The sequence below is a fragment of the Xiphophorus maculatus genome, chromosome 13 (genome assembly GCF_002775205.1).
Source record: "Xiphophorus maculatus strain JP 163 A chromosome 13, X_maculatus-5.0-male, whole genome shotgun sequence".
NCBI lineage: Eukaryota > Metazoa > Chordata > Actinopteri > Cyprinodontiformes > Poeciliidae > Xiphophorus > Xiphophorus maculatus.
The window spans coordinates 5,291,295-5,309,161 of record NC_036455.1 but is presented as its reverse complement, the minus strand read 5'-3'; the positions used below and the strand labels follow the sequence as shown (position 1 = coordinate 5,309,161).

General features: G+C 37.8%; 2 protein-coding genes across 2 annotated transcripts; both read right to left on the bottom strand.

Annotated features, from left to right (window-relative positions):
- Positions 1-1,563: 1,563 nt before the first annotated feature.
- LOC102217657 lies at positions 1,564-11,279 on the bottom strand. Its single transcript, XM_014474137.2, has 5 exons — positions 11,202-11,279; positions 9,349-10,616; positions 5,934-5,973; positions 2,775-3,739; positions 1,564-1,623 (listed from the first exon to the last, which is right to left on the bottom strand). The coding sequence occupies exons 1-5, from the start codon at positions 11,242-11,244 to the stop codon at positions 1,564-1,566; spliced, it is 2,376 nt and encodes a 791-aa protein (XP_014329623.2). The 5' UTR covers positions 11,245-11,279.
- A 2,035-nt stretch (positions 11,280-13,314) lies between these two features.
- exosc7 (exosome component 7) lies at positions 13,315-17,252 on the bottom strand. The gene is made up of 8 exons (XM_005796426.3): positions 17,174-17,252; positions 16,958-17,059; positions 16,625-16,719; positions 15,778-15,943; positions 14,462-14,532; positions 14,216-14,339; positions 13,981-14,136; positions 13,315-13,486 (listed from the first exon to the last, which is right to left on the bottom strand). Exons 1-8 carry the CDS (start codon positions 17,228-17,230, stop codon positions 13,382-13,384), a joined length of 876 nt encoding a protein of 291 aa, XP_005796483.1. The 5' UTR covers positions 17,231-17,252; the 3' UTR covers positions 13,315-13,381.
- Positions 17,253-17,867: the final 615 nt, after the last annotated feature.

Sequence of the window (17,867 nt, the reverse complement as noted above, 5' to 3'; positions counted from 1 at the left end):
GCAGTGAAGTACTGAGTCCAGTGTGGATCCTGCACAGGCCTTTTATACAGATCCACAGTCAAACTGAAACTGGAGCTGTGATTGGCTCTTTCTGTCACAGAAGCTTAGAAATCATTATTTATTATAAATTACCTAAATTTTCCCTCCAGTTTTTCTCAAATCTGTAAAATTCACACAAAATCTACAAATTCCCAAATGTTTTCTGGTTTTACTGATTTTTTTCCCAAAATTGGCCAAAACACTGAATTGAAGTGACTGATGCTTCAGCCTTACTTGATGTCAAGTTATAATCTGTGACCAATACAGTGATTAATAAAAAGTCACAATTAACATCAGGCACTAGAGCAAATGTTGTACAAATTCCTTACAAATATTTCTAAATTAGAACCATAAAATCTGTGATTTTGATTGCAGAAAAACCAGAAAAACAATAAAATCCTGGATGAACTGATCAGTGTGAAAAGATCTTAAATATTTTTTAATTTTAAGAGACACTTATTGAATGCTAAAACAGCTTTTTGTTGTTTCAGCAAACCCATTAAATGTAACAATTTAATGGGTTTCATCAAATATTCTGGCACAACCAGTCCTTTAAGAACATGTAGATTTTTGATATGGACCTAAATGTAAATGAGTTTTACAGCCCTGGGCTTGAGCATTTTTAGAAACTGTTTTGAACTGCAAAGTGATTGTAGCATTTAAAAACAGGTTATATCTTCATGTCTCAGCGACACGGGGATAGATCCCAGCAAAGAGCTTCCAGGTTCAGTGCACATGTAGTGGAACATTTTATAAAGTGCTCCTCACCCCTCTTGTGCTTTAGATTGTGTCTGCATGATTCCATCATGCAGACATGATGAGATCGTGTGTCTGCATGATCTTGTCATGAGATCAAGCTGCTCTCCTATAAACTTCTACAGTAACACATAACAGCAGCATGTCTTTGATCCTGATACCAGCTAAGTGTTACTCCCCCAACCCAGAACTGAAACGGCCTTTTCAGCTTCACATAACAACCTCCTTTCCTTAACAATAGACAAATAGTGAGACCACAGAATCCCTGTTGCAAAACGAACAGGGATTCACACCTATTGTCCAATCAAGCTTCTCTTCTCTCTGTTGGGAAACACCCAGAGACGGCGACTCCTTTGACTCTGTATTTCTGTTCTGACCTTGCAAGGTTTTAATAAATTTCTTATTTCTTCTTATCCAGATTCTTGATAAAGTAATTTTATCCATGACAATTTGCCGTTGTAGGCAGGATTCCACGTTTGGCTGCCGGGAACTGGACGACCAGTGAATGATCTCGCCTGGAATCGTCCAGCCTCCAACCTCACAGCCTAGAGAGGAGGGAGGACTGATTACTCCGGTTCACGATCATCAACGCCGGAATCACAAACAGTAATCATGAAATAATTCTGGTGAGAAGAATTATTATAATTTTTTTCTGTTTTTCACAATTATTGATTGTCTCATGAATTAGTGAAAAGGGAAACAGCAAAGACTTGGAAACCAGAACGAGTTAAAGTCCCTGCTTAAGATATAAAAGACAGGACACCAATGTTACGACTTATAAGGCTGGGGGTCCCAGAAGTTGGTGGGAATAAATATGAACAAAAGTTCCTGTTTAAGGAACCCAGAAATCACTGGGAAGAAAGATGAAAGCCTTGTTTAAGATACACAAGACAAGTTCACTGTATATAAAGGAGATGGTGGTCTATAGAGTATGAAGTAAAAATATGATTCAAAAGCTAATATGAAATAAATAATGATGCAGCATTTTCCCATCATGCAACAGTATTTATTGATGAGACAAGTGTCGCATTGCACTCAGCTCAGCACAGGATTACACAACAAATCTCTTTAAACATAAATCAGTGAACAAAATCCACTTCTAATCAAGTTTAAGCCGTAATCACAAAGAAAAGTTGTAAAATTAAATAATGACAAGAAATGTGCTTAGAAAAAATGGATGTAAGAAGAACATTTTCTGTGATTGTATTCTAATTATGGATTTGATAACAGAGAACAAAATAGATACATTAAGAGATATCAAAAATCAGAAACTAATACCAGTAATGATGAAATTTCATATGCAAGCATCTTAGATTAAGCATATCAGCAAGAATACGTATAAAATTTTCCAAGAGACATTTTCTGAAAGCTTAAAAAGTGATAAATAAAATACTTAAAAATAAAATGTAAACATTTTAAATCTAACTTAACATGCATTCAAGCATTTTTTTTCCAAACAGGAAGTGTATTGAGAGACTATGATTGGATTTGAAGCAGCGTTAAGTGAAGATCAGCCTGCAGTCTTCAAGATCTCCAACAGTGTTAAAGTCTGGCAGCTTCATATTATAGACAGTTAAGCTCTAAATGATTCAGGCCCGCCTAGATGTGCAGAGTCTATGATGATCTAAAATGGGTCTAAGCACCGTGTTCTTAGAAAACCTCACAAGAACTGTCCAACACGGTGCAAAGAACATCCAGGTTCTGGCTGAGTTTTAATGTCAAGATGTGGTGAAGGAGTTTTACTCTGGCTGGAGATTTACTTAATTTATTAACACAATGAAAGAAACAGAATCTAGTTTGTTGTTTTCTGTTCTCCATGTTTTATACTTAAATGTTTTTGTCAAGAGACTTTCAGTAGAGATTTGTTGTTTTTATTTACCTGCATCATCATGTTAGTAAGAGACAGAAGATTCAAACTTTCACTACTTAATTATTTTTTTAAAAGCATTTTATTTAAAAAAGTTTTTTAAAAAATTAACCATGAATTCTCCAGTTTTAGCCAAATAATAGAGAGGATTATTTTGCTCAGCTTCTTCTCTGGCCTTAGATTCATTCTGGAGCTGCAGCCTGGATTTTGCTTCTTGAATTTCTCTCTCCTTCTTTTCCTTCATGGCTAAAAACTCTCTCTCCCTCTCCGCCTCTCTCCTTTGCATCTCCCTTTTTCTCTCCCTCTTCTCCCTCTTTCTCTCAGCCTGAATTTGTTCAAATATTCTCTCAATCTCTTCATCATACTTTTCTTTTATTTTTCTCTGAAGTTCTTCTTTCCCTTTACGTATTTCCTCTTCTTTCTCCTTCAGGATTCGTTGTTTCTCCTCTTCGATTTCCCTCTCAGCCTCTTGGAACATCTCATTGGTGTAGTGACTTCCTCCATTCCTGTCAACAATGGTTCTGATCTTCTTCAGCAGCTCAGTGACCTGAGGTTTCTTAACTTCCAGCTTGTTGTTGAAGACATGATACTGGCTGTTACATCTGGACACCAGATCCTGCAGATCTGGGCTTTCAGACAAATAATCCTCAATGGTGGAATCATCAAGGTCGTCTCCACGGGTAAACAGAACCATGCTGTATCTGTCTGCTGCCTCTCCAAAGATTTCTTGAATCTTTTGCACTGATTGTTTTTCTTCTTCTGTGAATCTGCTGATTGCAACAACCACCAGGAAGATGTGGGGTCCAGGAGAAGCGTAACAGATGCACTGACCAAGATCTTTGGTTGTTTTATCTTCTCCAAACCTGGTGTTGAACAAACCTGGAGTATCAATGACAGCAACCTGCTGTCCATCAATATTACTGGAGCATTTGGAGCAGTCAACAGTCATGGATTTCGAGCTGCATTTGGACTCAAAGCACCGTCGACCCAGAATGGTGTTTCCAGTAGCACTCTTCCCAGTCCCAGTCTTCCCCACCATCACAATCCTCAGCTCATCGTTGTTTGTAAAGTTTGTTCCTGTGAAGAAGAAAGTTTGAATCTGAATTAGAATCATCATGTTGTGCTCAGAGCTTCAGCCTCTGTGTGTCTGGAAGAAAAGAAATGATCCATCTGAGACCTTGGGAAGCATTGAGGGAATCAATGACATGGGGATAATCATACAGTTGAAACTAAACATTTCAAAACTCCATATTACCATGTTGGTGTTAAGATTCTTGACAAACATGCACAGACGAGTAAAAATTGTAACATTTATTTTACAAAGATTCATCTGTGATAAATCTTCACCTTTACAAAGAAATTCTCTCTTTTATTTACTTTAGCACAGCTCACAGTTCTTAACAGATCCTGTATCTTTCTGTGTACTTCTCTCCTTGGTTGCATCTTTAGTGGCCGTGCAAAACCTGTTACTGCTTTTTAATTGGATTTATGGCGGCGCAGAGACAAGCTACACTTTTACAGCAATTAATATACAAATTCAGATAAAGCTGCTTTATATTTGGTTAGAATGATTAAATTGAGATGAAGCTAAGGTCAAGAAGGGTGGGACTACAGTCCTGCAATTATTTAATATATTTAGTTATAGTTTAAAATAGAAAAATTTAAAATAATATCAAAATACAATCAGTGGTCATTTGAATATCACACAAGTCTACCCAAGAAATTAAAGTCCATGATTATATTGAAACATGAGGTAGAATAAGAAGAAAGAGGAGTGAAAGTGAAATGCATGTTTTTGTTGGTGGATAATTTCCACATCAGCACAAACTCAACATAAAGTTATCCTGACTTACCACAGTTGTAGGTCTTGTTTGGGCTGAACTTGTCGCTGGCCATGATCAGTCAGAGAGAGCAGTGCAGACGCTGCGGTTGCAGTGAAGTACTGAGTCCAGTGTGGATCCTGCACAGGCCTTTTATACAGATCCACAGTCAAACTGAAACTGGAGCTGTGATTGGCTCTTTCTGTCACAGAAGCTTAGAAATCATTATTTATTATAAATTACATCAATTTTCCCTCCAGTTTTTCTCAAATCTGTAAAATTCTCACAAAATCTACAAATTCCACAGAAGCTTAGAAATCATTTTCATGCTTTACTTGGTCAACATGAAGCTCGGTTAGAGTACATGTGTCAAACTCATGGTCCGGGGGCCAAATCTGGCCCGCTGAAGCTTTTTATGTGGCTCCAAATTACATTAATTTTCCCTCTAGTTTTTCACAAATCTGCAAAATTCACACAAAATCTACAAATTCCCAAATGTTTTCTGGTTTTACTGAATTTTGTTTTCCCAAAATTGTCCAAAAACACTGAATTGAAGTGACTGATGCTGCAGCCTTACTTGATGTCAAGTTATAATCTGTGACCAATACAGTGATTAATAAAAAGTCACTTTAACATCAGGCACTAGAGCAAATGTTGTACAAATTCCTTACAAATATTTCTAAATTAGCATCATAAAATCTGTGATTTTGATTGCAGAAAAACCAGGAAAACAATAAAATCCTGGATGAACTGATCAGTGTGAAAAGATGTTCAGTATTTTTTAATTTTAAGAGACACTTATTGAATGCTGAAACAGCTTTTTGTTGCTATGTGTCATGCAGACATGATGAGATCGTGTGTCTGCATGATCTTGTCATGAGATCAAGCTGCTCTCCTATAAACTTCTACAGTAACACATAACAGCAGCAAGTCTTTGATCCTGATACCATCTAAGTGTTACTCCCCCAACCCAGAACTGAAACGGCCTTTTCAGCCTTCACATAACAACCTCCTTTCCTTAACAATAGACAAATAGTGAGACCACAGAATCCCTGGTGCAAAACGATCAGGGATTCACACCTATTGTCCAATCAAGCTTCTCTTCTCTCTGTTGGGAAACACCCAGAGACGGCGACAACCTGCCCTGCATGAAAAGTGGGATTTTCGACCAGCTATTGTCACCTAACGCTGCCGTGCGCTTAGAGATTGAGGGCTATCAGCAAGAGTTTTTTGCAGAATGGGAAATTGTAGGGAACTGCGAATAATTGTCAAAAACTGTGTGTCCGTGTTGCCCTATCAACCCCTGACCTCTTGGGCCTTGGTGAGGCTTTCATATTTAAAAGAAGTTGCTGGGAGCCACGCAAATGTAAATCACTATTGAGCACCGGCTTTTCAGACTGTCCTTCCTGTTCACCCATTTTCCCTTCTGTGAACCACCCAGGTCTGTTTACCAGTTCCAGGACCCGACCAAAACCCCGCAGAGTTATTACCCTGAGGAATAATGAGATTTGTTTAAGCATAAAACAGGAATTAATGTTACAAGCCATACAAATGGAACAAATACAGAGTGACATTCACCATCCAGCGCTGCACCACACTTAGCTCACCTTAGGAATGTAACCAAGTTTGCATCGCTAAGTAAAATCTTTAGGGTAAATATGATGATGCATTGTCAACATTGCATGTCTGTCCAGCTCATCCAAGATTATGTGGTGGAATGCAGACAGAGCCAGAGCTGTACACATTTCCAAAAGAAATGTTTCTGCCGACATGAAAACACTGAGCTTTACATAAAGCACATCAGTTGTGTCATCATGTGACAAAGTTCCAGTCATTTGCACATGTGAAACATTGGTCCTTATAGCACCACAGGCACATGTTCATGGCATACCAAGTTGTTGTTGACTCTTCTGAAATCGCCTCCTAATCTGGACTTTGTCATTAAACATTTTCAGTGTTTAATCACAAATACAGGAATAATGGCTCCAAAAAGCCTGTATTCCAACATGGACTCCTTCAAATGGATGTAAATACATGTTGGTGTTGCAGTGCAATGGGCCAAACAGTTTCATACATTTTGAGAAGTCTGTAGGTATTGTTAGGTTATACGCCATGAAGAAGTATGATTGGGGAAAGAATATTCAAACAATGATCTGTCTTATCCATTAAAATATATCTTACAGGTGTTTTAGTTTTGGTTGAATTGAATATATAAAAGCAGAATATACAAGATTACATACAATAGACTTTTGTTGAACGTGATCTTACTTTGACATTCCACCCAGCTGTAGGTTTATCATTGCATAACATAATCGAAAATAATAATAATTTAAAAAAACTTCATCCAGAGAGTTTCATTGTACAAAAAATATTTTTGTGAACAATATTCAAACTAAATGTTACTCTGCACTGATTGCTCCAAACAGCAGAAATCCTGTTATCATGAATTAATCCTGGGTGAATCCCCCCAGGTGTGTCCCTGCAGCACAAGAGGGCTCTCCTGTGCCCAGTCTTCTCGTCGAGAAAATTTTATCAATTGCAATGAGAGACCGGTTGACCAGATCCATAATCTTCAGATTTGGAGGATGTGCAAAGAAAGGCTCCAAAATATAGAAAAAGTCAGGACAAAACAGAGCAAGCAGGGCAGGGAGGGAGCAGAGGAAAAAAGCGTCGGCCTTCACCGAGAGCAAGAGAGAAAAGCTGAAGTTATTTCTCTTATTGAAGCTCTAATTGCGTGGAGATTTTTAGGCTCCACACAATGAAAGGTGCAGACAATAGATAAATGATAATTAAGGTTCATATTTTACACTTTGAACATCATTATTAATTTGTTAAATATTTTTCAACAACACTGAAACACAAAAGTTAACCAAGTGTTAAAATATAGTTTTATTAGAAAATTACACCTACATCTAAATACAAATAACATAAAGAGGTTATTTTAGCCAATAAACCCCGACTGTCTGGCTGGAGGCTTGAACTCACCAACACGTCCACATAAACAGAGCTGGGTAAAAAAAATATACTCAAGTAAGAAAAACGCTACTTCAACATATTTTTACTAAAATAAAAGTAAAAAGTGGCCACCTAAAAAAAGTACAACATAAAAAATACTCCAGAAAGTACCTTTCTTTTTTTCTAAAAGTTACCAAAGTAACTGTAACTGGTTATTTCCCATCTCTGCCCATAAATCACCCAGCAGGTTTTATTCAGAGGCTCCTCAGATCCAAGCTGTGCTGCTTGTTGAAGACTTTGCAGAGTTTGTTTCTCAGATCCGTTCCCTTCATGTCAACCTGCAGTTGAAAATGTAAGGCAGCGCTGCACCGCCCTCTAGTGGACAGTTTGAAAACAGGAGAAGAAAAGTTGTGATCCCTGATGAAATACTTTACTACAATAATGTTATTTCACATTATATGAAACAAAACACTGATAACTTTCAGTGCCACATTTGTAAATTCGGGTAAAAATTATCGCTTCTGTGGTGATTTTAATGAGACACAGAAAATGAATCAGGAGAAAAATTAATCTGTTTATTATAATCTAAATCGCCAAACAAAAGCAGTGAAAATTTAATTAAAATAATATGTCAGGTTTACATTCATGAGCTGCATGGGAATGTTCCTCTCTGCTGCTTATTTTCTCCATTTGTGGATAATGTCTGTAATTGTTGTTTTAGCCTACTTCATGTTAGCAGACAGGTGCTGTTAAGTGAATACTTGATGATTTTATAGGTCTTGTTGTAATTATGCTAAGGCTTTGAGTTCAAAAACTGTGATAAATCAAAATTAAGTCATAACATTTTCCCATTTCTCTAGATTTTTTTGCTTTAAATTGTATTTTTGTGTTTACTCAGATCCTCTTTGCCTGACATTAAAACGAGTTTGACTTCAAACATGTAAAAAAAGAAATTAGTATGCGAGTAAAAATATTTTTCTCAGCTTTGTATTTGTCAATTTATACCAACTTTAGCTGAAACCCTTACAAAACACTGATGTGTTCTTCAACAAAGACAAAACACTTTGTTTAGTTTAAAATGTTATTTTATATCAGTCCTAATTTAAGTGTGTATTTATAAGACAACTAAAGTAGTTTATTATACATTCAATACCACAACATTCCCCAGTCGCTTCTATATGTAAAGCGGATAATTTAAAAAACAATCAATTTAGCAACATTTATTGTTTTCATCAAGCTTTATTTGTGATTTCATATTCAGAACAAGGTGACACAAAATATCTCAACAGAACAGAAACATTAAAAAAACTGCAAATCAGTTCAAACAATCATCACAAAATAATAATTGTTGCAAAAAGTGCGAGAATATTGAAGTGAAAATCCTTGTGAATCTTGTATATTTACTGTCATTTTCCATTTATGCTAATCTTTACAGCAACAATTTCCAAAAGACAGTTTCTAAAAGCTTAACAAGTGACACATGAAATACTTTGAAATAATATGCAAACACTAACTAACTTGACATGCATTTTTTAAAATATATATATTTTTTTACTGCATTTGAAGCAGCGTTAAGTGAAGATCAGCCTGCAGTCTTCAAGATCTCCAACAGCATTAAAGTCTGGCAGCTTCATATTATAGACAGTTAAGCTCTAAATGATTCAGGCCTGTCTAGAGGTGCAGAGTCTATGAAGATGTGGTGAAGGAGTTTTACTCTGGCTGGAGATTTACTTAATTTATTAACACAATGAAAGAAACAGAATCTAGTTTGTTGTTTTCTGTTCTCCATGTTTTATACTTAAATGTTTTCGTAAAGAAACTTGCAGTTAAAATTTGTTGTTTTCAGATTCCTGCAGTTGTTGTCATGTTTGTATGAGCAGCAAGTTTCCAACTTTCACTATTTAAGTATTAAAACAATTTGGTAAAAGCTTTAACAATGCTACATCCAGCGTTAAAAACTTCTTTTCCGATCTTAATAACTTGTTTTCCAGCGTTAGCCACGTGTTCTCCAGCTTTAGCCAAATAATAGAGAGGATTATTTTCCTCAGCTTCTTCTCTGGCCTTAGATTCATGCTGGGACTGCAGCCTGGATTTTGCTTCTTGAATTTCTCTCTCCTGCTTTTCCTTCAGAGCTTCAAACTGCTTCTCTCTCTCCTTTCTCTCTGCCTCATTCTTTTCCATTTCCCTTCTTCTCTGCTCATACATCTCCTCTTTCTCCCTCCGTCTTTCCTCATGCATCCTCTCAGTTTCCCTTCTCCTCTCCTCATCTATTCTTTCCATCTCCCTCCTCCTCTCCTCATTCATCTCCTCTCTGTCCCTCCTCTTCTCCTCCTTCATTTCCTCCATCTCCCTCCTCCTCTCTTCATTCATTTCTTCTCTCTCCCTCTTCTTCTCCTCCTCTCTCTCCTTTCTCTCTCTCTCTCTCTCAGCCTGGATTTGCTTATACATTCCCTCCATCTCTTTCTCATACTTTTCTTTTATCTTTCTCTCCACTTCTTCTTTCTCTTTACGTATTTTCTCTTCTTTCTCCTTCAGGATTCGTTGTTTCTCCTCTTCGATTTTCCTCTCAGCCTCTTGGAACATCTCATTGGTGTAGTGACTTCCTCCATTCCTGTCAACAATGATTCTGATCTTCTTCAGCAGCTCAGTGACCTGAGGTTTCTTATCTTTCAGCTTGTTGTTGAAGACATGATACTGGTTATTACATCTGGACACCAGATCCTGCAGCTCTGGGCTTTCAGACAAATAATCTTCAATGGTGCCTTCAAGGTCGTCTCCACGGGAAAACAGAACCATGCTGTATCTGTCTGCTGCCTCTCCAAAGATTTTTTGAATCATTTGCACTGATTGTAATTCTTCTGCTGTGAATCTGCCGATTGGTACGACCACCAGGAAGATGTGGGGTCCAGGAGAAGCGTAACAGACGCACTGACTCAGATCTTTGATTGTTTTATGTCCCTCAAATCTGGTGTCAAACAGACCTGGAGTATCAATGACAACAACCTGCTGTCCACCCACATCACTGGAGACTTTGGAGCAGTTTACAGTCATGGATTTGGGGCTGCATTTGGACTGAAAGCACGGTCGACCCAGAATGGTGTTTCCAGAAGCGCTCTTCCCAATCCCAGTCTTCCCCACCATCACGATTCTCAACTCATTGTTGTTTGTAATGTTTGTTCCTGTGAAGAAGAAAGTTTGAATCTGAATCATCATGTTGCAGAACTTTAGCTGTGGTCCAATAAAACTGCTGTCATGTTATTGTGGCTTAATGTGAATACTATAATGTGAATTAAAAGTATGAATCAAAGTTGGCTGCAAAGTCTGCCTAAGTCCAGCCCAGAAGAGAGACGATCTTTCAACTTTTAAATACATTCCTGTTCCAAAATGCCTGAATTGTCTGGTCCACTGTCCCTTCTGTTTTCAGGGTGGATTTCCTTAGAACTTTGCCAATTATGACAGAATCATGAAATTCTGTATTTTTACCTTCCTGAGCTCTCTGGACTAGACTGGATTCAGGACGCATTTGAAATGATTCCATACCTATCGGATATTAAGTGGCCTGATTGGAGAAAATTGTGTTTTTCAGACTGTCATGAAAAGATCAGATACAGGTCGCATTAAGGCAAAAAAAAAAAATAATAATAATTGGCTGGTTATACGTGATGCCTTAATAAACAGCATTTAATTTTATAAAACTGTTTTCTCTACACACTGTGATACCATTTGGAAGCAAATGACACAAAAGAAGCCTGAAAGTGACTTACCATAGCTGAAAGTGCTGTTTGGGCTGAACTGGTGGCTGTCCATGATCAGTCAGAGAGAGAGCAGTGTTGACACTCCAGCTGCAGTGAAGTAATGAATAGTTTGGATCCTGTGCAGGATTTTAAACAGTGCTGGAGTCAAAATGAAAGTGAAACTAGAGCTTTGATTGGTTCTGTTTCAAGTTATTTTTAAGGACTGCCTCATTGTGCATAACATTCAGCTAAATCATTGTATAGGTGTTAGGTTTGAAGAATCTGAGCACCCATAAAAAGAAGAAAGAGACAAGTGAGTTTAAGATTTACTTGCAAGGAGAACAGACAGGAGCATGCTTCAATTGCAACCTCCTACCCACTCTAAAACAGCTCCTGTCTGACCCTTTCTTTTTATTTCTTTAGGGCAGTCCTAGTTACATAGCCTATTTGATTATCTTGAGTTAATCACATAGAGTAGCTGTTTCTTCTGTTCTGTTGAATCACAGGTATGTTGCACCCACAAGCTGCCGTCATGTAGAGTGCAATGTTCAGAGTTCTTGTTTACTTCCTTCTGTAGAAATGATGCAGGAACTGATGATCCCACAGAACAATGAGGTGTCTTGCGTTTCCGTGGTCTCATATACAGTTCCTCTGTCTCTGGTTAATAAACGTCGACCCTTAATCATCCATTGTTTATTCTGCCACGTCAGTTATCACTCTTGCTGCAGACCATCTAGTATCTGCTCCCAATTTTAGAATACTTGTTGCTTCCTGTAAAACATCACTCCAAGAAACACATACTTAAAGAAAGAACAGAAATCTCTCCATTCTTAAAGATAATAATGAGTATATAAAAGAAAAAGATATTTACAAACTTAACAATAGGAGCTGCAGTGAACTCTAAGGTAATCTCCATTAAGTAAAAATAAATAACAGCGTTAATCTTGAGGGTGAGTTCTCTCCAGATTAAACTGTGTAATAGCCTGATATATACAATAACGTATTGCATACATCAAGGTGAGTCATATAACAATAATACTGATGTTACACTTTAATTTTGTCTCCAAAGTCTACAGATGTTCACTCAGGCTGCTCTCCCCCTCCTCTCCCACATTTATAGGAAATAGCAGCACTGAGGAGAAACTGAAAACAAAAGTAAAACTACAACAAGCTTCATGGATCACTGCGTGATTCGGTTAATTATGTTAAATCTTTTGTTTTGGAGTTATGTCTGTTTTATCCTTCCACCTGGGACAAACTCCCTCATTCCTGTTGCTTGTATCACCTTAATTTAAGAAAATTCATTTAAAGAATACCATAAATAGCATATTTGATCCTTTACTTTATGAATAAAACACATGGATTGTGTGTTCTGTGTCTTTGTATGGAGCATTGTTTCTGACAGACACAAAACTCCTGCCTTTATAGAGGTGGTGATAATTAATTAATCAACTGTGTTCAATTAAAAATTAACCCCTGCTTCTCAGCAATAGATGAATAATTATTATGGTGTATCTTTTAGACTTTATGAATTGTTATTCCCTTCCTCTCCCATACTTATGGGAAACAGCAGCACTGTGGAGAAGCTGCAAACAAAAGTGAAACTACAAGCTTCATGGATCACTGCATGACTTGGTTAAACCTTTTGTTTTGGAGTTATGTCTCAGCTTTATCCTTCTACCTGAGACAAACTGCCTCCTTCTTGTTGCTTGCATTACTCTAATTTCAGAAAATTAGCGTAATTTTCCAGTGTGAACGTCAAACGACCTGAAAGTGTTCCGCATGCGCACTAAAGGGCGCAATAACGTCAAACGTTGTTTGTTTTCAATATGTTTATTAAAAACATACACATTTGATCCTTTATCTCATGACTAAAGCACTTGAATTTTGTGTCCACTTTCTTTGTATGGAGCATTGTTTATGGTAGACCCAAAACTTCTGCATTTATTAAGGTGGTGATGATAAATTACTCAAACGTGTTTGATTAGAAATCTCCCTCCAGCTCTCAGCAAGGTTGGACGAGTATTAAATAGATGAGTATTTATAAAGGTGTATGTTTTACCCTTTGAACTTAATGATTAATAAATTAGTTTTTCAATAACACAAAACACATTAGAATAAAAGTGCACCATGACAACAGAAGTGTACAAATATATTTTTAGTAGAAAATTACATAAACATGAAAATACAAACATCATAAAAAGGTGATTTTAGCCAAGGAAGCCGACTTTCTGTCTCTTATTGCCCAGACTCTCCTCCTGCTGCAGCAGCTTCATGAGAGGAGGGTGGAGAGCTTTTCCTACTCGTTTTCCTGCCTGCAGAGAGAAATGAAACGATGCAAGGCGTGACTGGCTCAAACTTGGTTTCCAAAGATACCTGAACGCATATAAAATGAAAGCTTGTTCTTACAACGCTTTCTTATCTTTGAGTAAAATGACTTGATATACAGAATGCCAAGAGAAACAATCTAAAGTCTTTAAAACTTTAAGAGGTAACACTTTATTTGAAGAGAAAGGAGTCTTCATAAATGTTTATAACTGCTGTCATGAAATACCATTTGGTAAATAATTACCCTTTAATTGCAAAGTTGCATTAGAAGTCAATTCAAAGTGTCAACTTTATAATAAAAGTGTCATTATTTATGACACTTCATGACAACAGTCAATCACATTCCTGACAGGTGTTACATCATATTAATGACACTGTCATGTCAGTCTTACCCCTTCAGATAAAGTCTTACCCTGTCAGATTATAGTTTTGTGAGTTTAAAGCAGAATAAAATCGAGGAACAGGAAGTCAGAGTTGTCACCTCTATCATCTCACAGATGCTCTCTGGGTCCAGGCTGCCTCTCCCCACCTTCCTGCTGCAGGTGATTATTCCTTTGTGTGTGACGGAGATGATGAGGCTCGCCACAGAGCAGGCCTTCTCCTGCAGGGTGGCATCCACCACGTGTCTGTGGCCGATCTGCACACAAAAACCCAGCCGGCCTTAATCATCCATGTCAAATCTAGTTTCTGTCTGAACACGTCAGCTGGGAGCTCACCTTGCATAAAGTCACTATGCAGGGAACGTTTTCCACATCGAGTCTCATGCAGTCATACGGGTCGTCAGAGAGCTCGATCTCCTTCCCTCCTTCTTCATCGGATGAGATGTGAACTTTGGGAATTCTGTCGGTGAGGAAACCAGAACATGGCTCATTTTTCCAACTTCGGTTTTTTTAGTTCTTTGTTTGTAGAGGAAATCAGTTTAGATCAAAGTTAATGGAGTAATACGAACTAAACAAACTCACTTAGTGTTGAAGAGAGCAGCTTTGATCGCTACTGAGATGGCGTCGTACAAATTCCCATCACACTGAAGAAGCTGAGGAGGGAACTCAATAATGTTAGAGTTTATCCATTTGGATCAAATGAAAGGCGTTTTAAACAGAAAACACAAAGTCAAACAGGAAATTTCATATTTTATTGTTGGGAAGGATCTGGAGGTGGTGTGTGTGTCCAAGTGTTAACAACTAGATCCAGCAGTACCAACCTCCACATGTAGAGGAATATAATTATATTAATAGTTAAAAATTATGTTTGGTTGGTTCGCACTAAGATATGTTTTAACCTAAAAGAAATGTACTGTGTCAAATGGACTGGGGGCCTTGAACTCATCAACTAATCTGACCTAGAAGTCAGGAAGGAATTCAGATTTGGAGAGATGTGGAACAGCAATCACTTAAGACAGGAAAGATGTTAGTTTTAAGCTGTTGTGCACGAACATTCTGGCACCCGACTTTTCCCCTGCTTACCTGCAAAGGAATCGGGCCGGAGCCCAAGACTTGGGAAAGAATCTCTGATAAGGAATAAACAACTTGACTAATGACTTCTGATGGAGCAGATTTGATTCCAGGAGGTCAACTCCCAATTCTCAGTACTTCCAAATACACATCCAGTGTAACACGGAGCCAGAATTGCTACGCAAATGAAGGGGAGTAACACTGTTGGTCGAAGCTTCCCAATACATACCAGTAGAGCTGGGAGTCTATAAAAAGCTGATGTCAGAAGCAGAAGTCAAGAGATTTTGGATTCCTGTAAATGTGATGTTTTGGTTCTGCAGATGTGCATTAAATCTCTTCCCGTTTTGGCTATGAGCAGAAGGAATTTGTATCATTTCTTTATATATTCCATGAGTTTAGGCACCTTTAAATTCCTCCATACACACACAGCTGAGTGCCTGTGGTTATGAGTGGGGATAATAATAGTCATTGGATCCTGAACATCATAGGAATTAAAGGTGGAAAGGCAAACTAATATTTTCCTCTCCCATCAACAAATATTTTAGCTCCATATTTGTGAAAACGGTCATCATGTTGTCACAATTTAATATGAGACAGATAATCTGAAAAGATCAAGCTGTTCTGCCTTCTCCCTGAGTTACTATTGCTGTCTGCAGAAATGCACCACTCCCAGTCAAAAACAACCAGAGTCAGGAGGAGGCTGCCTATCATGTCTGTGCTAATGAGACAGATTATCTGCCTCACACCAAATTGTCACAACATAGTGACAGTTTCATGTTGAAGGTACTTCCTTCTTAAGCCAGGTGACCCCGGGGCCTTGAACTCACCAACACATCCACATAAAGCACCCAGCAGTGCTCTCCAGGACTTATGCAGAGGCTCTTCAGATCCAAGCTGTGCTGGTTGTTGAAGACTTTGTAGAGGGTGTTACTCAGCTCCGTCCCCAGCTCTTCACCTCCTCTGCCCTCAAACTCTGGGGTTGCATTGGCTGAGCTGATGATTGACAGAGGGAAGAACAACATGGTGGACTGGAGGCATACCAAGATATCCCATTGAGGGCTTTTATTTATTTTTTTATAGATATGACAGAGCTGAGGGTGATTCACGTTTTTGTGAAATTCCGCTCTAATCTATTGCCAAAAATGTAAGATAGCACAACACCGCCCTCTAGTGGATAGTTTTAAAACAAGGCTTTCAATATTATTGTACCGCACATGAACCAGAGAAAACAGGTGATAGCGGTCAGTGCTACATTTTTAATAAATCATCATTTATACTAGATTATAATTATATGCTCAAAAATGTTGTTTAATGTTCTTGAAATATGACATAATAATATGACAGGACCAGCAGTCACGGACTGCAGCTCTATGTGATTTTAAGACCATATTGACATTAAAATAGTCACTTAAAGGCTTGAGAACTGGCTGAAGATAAACCAGAATTGTATCAATTTTTAAATATAGCAAATTTACTAATTTTTTCCTCTGAGTGATATTAACCCGCCCAAAAACGACCATCTTCTTTGATAAGAGCGTTTTACAGTTTTTATTTATTTCGACTTTGAATTCAGGTAAACTCACCAAAGGAAAAATATTTTGTCATTTTTATTAAGGGGAAAAAAAAAATCTATTAAAATCAGAAATCAAATTCGGTATAAACACCACAACCCACCAGTCGACGAAGAACTCCAAATATCCCTGGTTTGCAATCATCGGCCTCGGTTTTCCGATCTCAGCCTTGATCCCAACCAGAACTGCAGTGTGTCCCTGAGAGGATCAATGGGAGACGATCAGAGACACATGTGGAACAAACTGAACCACAATTAGCGTTAAATTAGACTTCATGGAGCAGCTGGACCCGAAAGTGACTAAATGACTGTAGAATGAAAAATAGTGGACCAGATTTTCTTACAAACTGACATTTGGTGTAATTCGCTCTAATCTGACGCTTGTGTTTTATTTGAGTTGTTTACATACAAAATGAGAAGATGAAACTTATCTTTACCAGAGTTACTTTAGCGGATCCATCAGTGTTGGACACCACATCTGTTTCTACCTCCATGTGTCTGTAGTCCTCGCAGCCTCTTCCATCCACCCGTAAATCATCCTGATCAGCACCGCAGAAAGCGTTTAAAAACACGCACCCGCGATGGCGAACAAACTATTTACCTCTTAACACAACAGTTCACCTTCACGGTGACGAGAAGAGGTGAAATCTTACCCGTATTCCGTGTAGGATGTAAACTTTCTCAGCCTCGCTGACTTGTACTGTTGCCATATTGTTTTTTTTACTCTTCTTCGCTGCTTTTTCCTTCTTCTTCTACAGTTTTTAACGGCAGCTGGCGTCAATCGATGTTGCACTGCTGCCATCTCTCGGATTTTACTACGCATTACATTTCCTTAAATTCTCCTGAGCCCAGTATTTTTCAAAAATGAAATTCTTTTCCCTTCATTGCTATTTAACTGAAGCAACTACATTTTCAATTTTCAGTTTCTTAATAAAACCGAGTTCTATACTCAATTATTTTCTTTGTGACACATATTTCCTGAAACTAATAAAGCCATGTTCCATAGTTTATGTTGTATTACAGCATCTTAAGTAGAAGTGCATTCAAAGAACTATGACCAGTTCTTAACCTTTTTCCTTCCTTGTGTTTATTCCTCTAATTCTTATAACATCAACTGTATTTTGTATCCTTTATAAATCCTGCATAAAATGAAATGGTATAAATAAAGATAATTTTCGGCTCTAAATCAGCTCCGAAATCTGCTGATGGGTTTTAGAAGACATTTTCTTCAAGGAGTGGTACAGGAAGAAGTCTGTCTCTTTCCAAAAGACAATGATTGTTATGCAAGACAATGCTCCATCAGGCGTTGAAGCTACAGTATGTAACTTTTGTAAAATAAAAATGTTT